General features: G+C 48.3%; 1 protein-coding gene across 1 annotated transcript; it reads right to left on the reverse strand.

Annotated features, from left to right (window-relative positions):
* Positions 1 to 228: 228 nt before the first annotated feature.
* Positions 229 to 5,063, reverse strand: MIP (major intrinsic protein of lens fiber). Its single transcript, XM_031036385.2, has 4 exons — positions 4,424 to 5,063; positions 3,736 to 3,900; positions 3,215 to 3,295; positions 229 to 1,853 (listed from the first exon to the last, which is right to left on the reverse strand). The coding sequence occupies exons 1-4, from the start codon at positions 4,781 to 4,783 to the stop codon at positions 1,668 to 1,670; spliced, it is 792 nt and encodes a 263-aa protein (XP_030892245.1). The 5' UTR covers positions 4,784 to 5,063; the 3' UTR covers positions 229 to 1,667.
* Positions 5,064 to 6,854: the final 1,791 nt, after the last annotated feature.

Genomic DNA, 6,854 nt, shown 5'->3' on the forward strand with positions numbered 1-6,854 from the left:
GGAGGTGGTGGTGATGAAGTAAGGAAAAGGGAAGCGAGTACAAGTACTGTTTTGTCTGAGTCGATCCCCTATATCGAGCTAAGAACCACAGCGCTATGAATTTTCTGCTGACTTAAGAAAGTAGGGATCAAAGTCCGATTAGAGGTAAATTTACAAACATTCTTCCCCTTCTCCTAGGCAAGTGGATTTTTCCAAAGTCTCAATGGTTAGTTAGAAAAATTAGGCTTTATTTGGGAGGAAGTGGAGAGTTGAGCTACGGGCTAGAGGGGTCTTTGCGGGCGGGGTGCCTTTCATGCTAGAGGTATAGGTTTAAAAGCTTGCGAAGCGTGCAGGCTCCTAAAAGGAAGAGAACAACAATAAATATTCATTGGTAAGTTGAGGATCTCCTCTGGACTCTGCTGAGATTGAGTGTATTTTGCCGATGACAAAAGAAGATAGGGCTCAGACGAATAATTATCTCCTGAATTATTAATCATTGAATAGAAGGAATCAGTTTCTGGGACATGAAGGGAGTTAGAAGAGATTTGCTGAAGATGAAAGGACACATGAGAGAAAAATGAAAGGACGCACACAAAAAGAGGAAAATAAAGAAGACTATAAAACTAGGGGTAAAAGCAGAAAGATACCATTTGAAGAGTGTTTTGATCTGCTCTAACTAAATTAAAACTCCGAGGGTCAAAGCCTCTCCCTCCTACGGCCCCCCACCCCTACCTCTGCATTTGTTCCAGGCATCAGATTTCCTGTTTTGACCTTAGGGAGCTCTTTGGCTTAAGTACCAGCTGCCTGGAAGCCCCTCTGGGGATGTCTGGCAGAATCGCTAAACTACTTAAATTTTCTAGATTCTAGGCTCACCCTACCCCTTTTTTAGGTTGGGAGCTCACTGGCCCAGGGCCTCCAAAGAGATCCATCATACCAGAATGAACACAAAACCCAGCCGGTGGATGTAGACAAGTTTATGTGGCTTTACAGAACAGTTCAAACCCCAGTGTTCACTTTTCTCAGAGCTACTTCCCCACCCAAGTCCCTGGGGCAAGCATCCCTGAGATAAGTAGGCTACACTCTCCTGTTAACTTCCCCAACTTTTTTTGGTACAATTGCAGCCTGATCTGGGGCTCATACCTCCATTTTCTCTCTCCCTGCCCCCAGCCCCTTCTCCCAATCCTTGGAATGCCTTGTCTCCATCTGCCTCCTGTGAGGAGTACTCCCTGCTTCCCTGCTCCCGCATAAACCTAGGGCCCTAATAAACTTGACTGGCAGCAGGGTGAAGGCCAGAAGCTTAAAGGTCTTGGTTCCCTGTGCTCACCACACTGGGTTGGGAGAGGAAGGTATAGGGTGACACCTTTTTTCCCTTCCCTACCTCTCCTGCTGTGCCCCAAAACTCAGACACAGCCACATTCACTCACATTCATACCATTCATACGCACAATCATGCACACACAGCGGCGAAGAGAGGTGGGATGGGGAGAAAGGGAAGGGAAGTTTGCACAAATCAGCTCATGAATGCAACTTGAAAGATTTCACACGGCAAAAGGCAAAAAAACACACACATAAATTAAAAAATAAAGAAGTACATGTCCCTCCCCCAGTCTCTTTCTTCATCCAGGGGCTGGCTCAGCCCCTCCGAGTAAACCCAGAAGCTTCCTACTCCCTCTAGCCAACTGGAGCTTTCACAGGGCCTGGGTCTTCAGTTCAACAGGTTCCCCAGTGCTCTCTGGTTGTCCATTGGAGTCACTGGGCCTGGCACCCTTGAGAATAGACAGTCTCTCAGAAACACTCTTGAGCCGGGGAAAGAGGAGAAAGTCGTAGAGGAGACTGCCTAGTCCCCCTCCAATGATTGGGCCCACCCAGTATACCTGTAGGAAAAGGAGAGGAATAATCAGACTTGGGGAAGGGATCAAGAGCAAGGCTTCTCTTTTTCCAACTCTATGGGTAGAAAACAGACATCTGTACTTGGCATATACAACTGGGCACTATTTAAGCAGAAACCAGTGTTTGTTTGTTTTTAAATTCTAAACTGCTCTACTGCCTGTACCTCGAAACTTACCATTTCTTTTCTGACTCACCAGATTAGTCCTTTATCCCACATATATATTCTATTTCTTGTTATCAGTTTTCACTAGTTTACAGATTGCTTTGAAAAAAATGTTTTAATTGTGGTAAAACATATAACGTAAAATTTACCACCTTAACCAATTCTAAGTGTACAGTACAGATATATGTTAAGTATATCATATTGTTGTGCAACAAATCTCCAGAACTCCTTCATCTTGCCAACCTGAATCTCTATACCCATTAAATAACAGCTGCCCATTGCCCCCTCTCCTGAACCCCCATCAAGTACCCTTTTGCTTTGTTTCAATGATTTTTGACTACTCTAGATACTTCACATAAGTGGAGTTATACAGTATTTGTCATTTGGTGACTGGTGTATTTCATGCAGCATAATGTCCTCAAGGCTCATACAAGTTGTAGCCTGACAGGACTTCCTTCTTTGTAAGGCTGAATACGATTCCAGTGCATGTAGAGACTACATTTTGCTTATCCACTCACTTGTGAGGGACACTTGGGTTGCTTTCACCTTTTGGTTATTGTGAATAATGCTGCCATGAAAATAGGCTTACAGCTTTGAAAAATTTTTTTAAATTATTTCTGTATATTTGGCTGGCATATGGCCAAACAACACAAACATAGCCAATTTTTATTGAGGTCTTAGTCCATACCATATTCTGTGCTAAATATTTCACATATATAATGTTCACACTTATTTCTGTTAACACCCCATTTTATGGTAAGGAAACTGGGGTGCAGAATGACAGAGTCATTTGCCGTGGTCACACACAAGGCCAATAATGTGCTAGAACTGGGATGAGGCACAGGCCCATCTGTACTCATATACATCCTGAGCTCTGAGAGTAGAAGGTTTTGACTCCTTGTTCAGTTGTCTATCCTCAAAGTGCTAGTTTTAGAATCCTGTGGATACTTAGTAAAAATCCCTGACCAACCAGTGAAGGAACAACATGAGCAAGAGCCTCTCTTTCTAGCAAAATAATGAATCCTGTTCACACAGGCATGCCAAACTCTGTGACAGCCCCTTTAGCTGGGTGCTAGTAAAGCAGTTAACACATCCAGATGGAAAGCAGGAACCACACATGGAGCCTGCAGCCCACACCCACACAGGAAGGCTTCAGGATCTTGCCCTTCTCCCCTCACTCACCCAGTGGTTGGTGAAGTTTCTGGTGAGAATGGCAGGAGCAAAGGAGCGGGCAGGGTTCATGCCTGCACCAGTATAATACATCTGCAAAAGACACAGTCATAACTGAGACACTTTCCCCTCCTCTACCTCAGCTTCTCTCCCTACAACCCACATACCCCTGAGGGCTGGCACCTTGCCCCCAGCCAGCAGCAAGTAGGGAAGGACAAACTACATGGGGGCTCCACAGTGGAGGAAAGGCACTGATACCTTATCTGGGGTCAGACTATGGATCCATAGACAAAGCCCGCATCTACCCATGATGCATACATTTCCACCTTGGTGGGTCAAGAAGGACCAGATACAGAGGTCACAGAAGAGAGGACTAGAACAGTGTTGAATCCTCTTGTTGCCGACTGAAACAGAGTGAGGTGGACTATGTTCATGTTTGACAGTGAGCTGGGCAGAAAGAAACTTCAAAAGTTGCGAAAGGGCGAGGGGCCCTAGAATCCTTAAACAAGCAGTTTCTCCCCTTTCCTGCTTACCCCAAAGAGGTGCCCCAGGGTGAGGGAGAAGCCAACAGCCAGGGCTACAGATCCCAGGCGGCCATTCCGCCTCTCGTCGTATGTGGCAAAGATGCAGAGCACAAACTGGAGCGTCAGGAAGATCTCCACCGTGGTGGCCTGGCCCACACTCACCCCAGGGTGCAACTGGGCAAAGGAAGAAGAAAGGAGGCAGCTCGTTAGGGTTGCCACAATGTTACCTCCTCAAGGCTTCCCACACAGCAACCCCCTTATGGCCATCAGTTCCCTGGAGAGGGAGGATACAACCCCCCTCACAGTAATTGTATTTCTTTCTTAATTTCTCCTAATAATACCCCTTCGTGGTAGAAAGAATTGTACCCACTTATGCAGATGAGGAAGCTGAGGCTCCAGGCCCCGTCAGGTAAAGTAAGTTTCCTCAACAAACTGCAAGGAGTTGGAAGGAAAGCTGAAACCAGAACTCGGGTCTCTTGAGTCAGTCCAGGCCTTTATGCCTTCCTACTCCTCCAAACTACCTTTGACACATGCGCGTGCGCACACAGACTCGGACACACAGACACACACACACAGACACACACACAGACACACAGACACGCACACCATGGCCCACACCCCTGAGGAGCTGATTGGCCTCCACCAGGCGGGGAGTCAGGGTACCAGTTTCCTCCAGCCCCACTTAGCTGACCATTACCGTATTAAGTGCTAGGTTTCCTCGGACGGCAGGCGGGGTGACACTATACAGCACGGCGGCCCCAGCCACAGCTCCCAGGAGTTGGGCTGCCATATAGCAGAAGGCACGGAGCAGAGACATCTGGGAACCCACAAGGAAGGCGAAAGTGACTGCAGGATTGACATGGGCCCCGCTGATGTGGCCCACAGCCTGCACCAGTGTAGCCAGGGCCAGGCCAAAGGCCAGAGCCACCTGCAGGACGTGCAGGGGTCCGGGGGCCCAACGCAGTGAGGCCCCCAATCCGAAAAAGACATAGAAGAGGGTGGCAAAGAACTCAGCAAATATGGCCCTCCAGAAGGAGGCTGACCGCAGTTCCCACATGGCAGGGGGGATGGGCACAATGCTTGGGTCCCTGATACCCCCCTGGCCGTTCTGGGTGGACAGTCCCCTTTATAGAGGACTCTTAATCCCTGGGAGGGGCAGGCTGAAGTGGCTGGCCCAGCCTCTTAACCCCTTCACAGCTGCAGAGGGCTGGGCCCACTCTTATGCATCTGATAAAGCTGCTGGATTTTCCCCTCCCTCTTCCATGGGAGAAGAGCCATGGGTGTTGGTTAGGGTGGGGGTTGGAGTCAGGGCTAGAGAGCCTCTGAGAGAAAAGGACCAAGAACAGGGGGACTGTAAAAAGTCTGTTTTTCTTTTTGTGTCAAAGTTGGGGATCGTGATCCTGATTGACATCTATATTAGAACACTCCTCAACTCTGCTTGGAAGATCAGTCAAACTGAGTTCACTTCGTAGGGTATGAGACTGTGCTCCTGGGGGCCTTCATTCTTCTCTGAGTCGGCCAGGGGTAAGGGTGGGGGTGGGGGTCAGGGGTGGGGTCCAGCAGGGAAGTTGGATAACTGAAGAGAATTCTTTAGTTCTCTGGGATTAGAGGGCCTTTTCCCATTGGTTGGTTTGGTCTGGAATCTGTGGACCCTGCAGCTCTGGGACAGAATAGTTCTGCTGTGTCTGGTTTTCTCCAAGCCCAGGTTCCCTACCCCCAATCCATGCCGGCACCTCCCTTTCCAAACCCTCAGCCTGGCCTTGTAAACCACAGAGACAGGAGGAAGAACCTATCTGCCATGGATAGGTTGGGCGTGGGGCTGGGGGATTGGAGAGGAGAAAAGGGCTTAGTAGCTAAATTTCAGAACCAGCTTAAACTTCATCTTTCCTAACTCATAAAGTCCTAGCAGTAAGTACTGAAAAGAAAGTACTGAAACATAGTCATAGCTATGGAGCAATGGGAGGGTCTAATGCCTCCTAATATGGTCCTAATCAGGACCCTGGGGTCTTAAATTTGATCCCTAAGGAAAAGCCTGGGGATAGGGGTGTCTGGAGAAGCAGGCTGATCAAGGAGAGAGAAGAGGACAAAATGGGGTAGGAGAGTATGGGGAAAGAGGTGCAGTTGTGCTCAGGCTTGATGAGGGACCTGGGACCTAGAGGTGGGGGCTCTGCAGTGTTAGAGAAGGCAGAATGGGACACACTGGTAGGTTCTACCATTTCTACATCATGGCAAGTCATGCAAGTCACAAGCTTTTCCCATGAAGCACCAAGGAGAACAAAAATTTAAAGGAAAGTTCTGCAATATTGGTCCCCAGCATTGGTCCCATCCAGTATACCTGTCGGGAGAGAGGAGGAACACAGATTAGGGCCTGTGTGCCTCTCTTCCTCCAATATCCAGCTTGGGAATGGATAGGAACAGTTACAGCGAAGGCAGAGAGCCCATCTAACCCACCCACATGTAGAAAGTTGCTGAGAACAGGTCAAAGGGCACCCAAGAAGACTGGAGCTCCCAATTTTACAGAAGAGAAACAATCCATTAGAGATCCTTGGATCTCTTGGGTTTTAGAAGCCCCACCAATCTCCTCACTTTAGGCCCTGTAACCCTTGTTGCATCTCATCCAAAGATGCTCCCAGTTCCCAGTCACCTCTGTTGGCCCCAGGGAGTATGTAGGGTCCATGCTGATTCTGGGAAAGGAGCCCGGGACAGGACAGAGGGTAGTACGTCATGGTGTTAAGAGCAGAGACTCTGGCAACAGATACTTTGGTTCAGATGTGGATGAGAATACAAAGTGACAGAACTAGTTAAGACTGCCAGTGGGAGTGGGCGCCTGGGTGGCTCAGAGGGTTAAGCGTCTGCCTTCGGCTCAGGTCATGATCCCAGGGTCCTGGGATCGATCCCAGCGATTGGCTCCCTGCTCAGCGGGAAGCCTGCTTCTCCCTCTGCTTCTCTCTCTCTCTCGCTCTCTCTCTGTCTCTCATGAATAAATAAATAAAATCTTTAAAAAAAAAAAAAGACTGCTAGTGGGAGTATAAATTGGGATTACCACTTTTTTAAAAAAAAGATTTTATTTATTTGACAGAGAGAGACACAGCAAGAGAGGGAACACAAGCAGGGGGAGTGGGAGAGGG

This window comes from Leptonychotes weddellii, chromosome 5 (assembly GCF_054177405.1).
Source record: "Leptonychotes weddellii isolate Sample4059 chromosome 5, ASM5417740v2, whole genome shotgun sequence".
In the NCBI taxonomy this organism is placed as follows: Eukaryota; Metazoa; Chordata; class Mammalia; order Carnivora; family Phocidae; genus Leptonychotes; species Leptonychotes weddellii.

Coding starts and splice junctions, on each gene's coding strand:
- MIP (XM_031036385.2), bottom strand. CDS start 4,783: ATGTGGGAACTGCGGTCAGCCTCCTTCTGGAGGGCCATATTTGCTGAG. Junction 3,296..3,735: donor CCCTGGGGCACCTCTTTGGG/GTAAGCAGGAAA, acceptor TGTCTTTTGCAG/ATGTATTATACTGGTGCAGG. Junction 1,854..3,214: donor GAAACTTCACCAACCACTGG/GTGAGTGAGGGG, acceptor CTTTTCCTACAG/GTATACTGGGTGGGCCCAAT.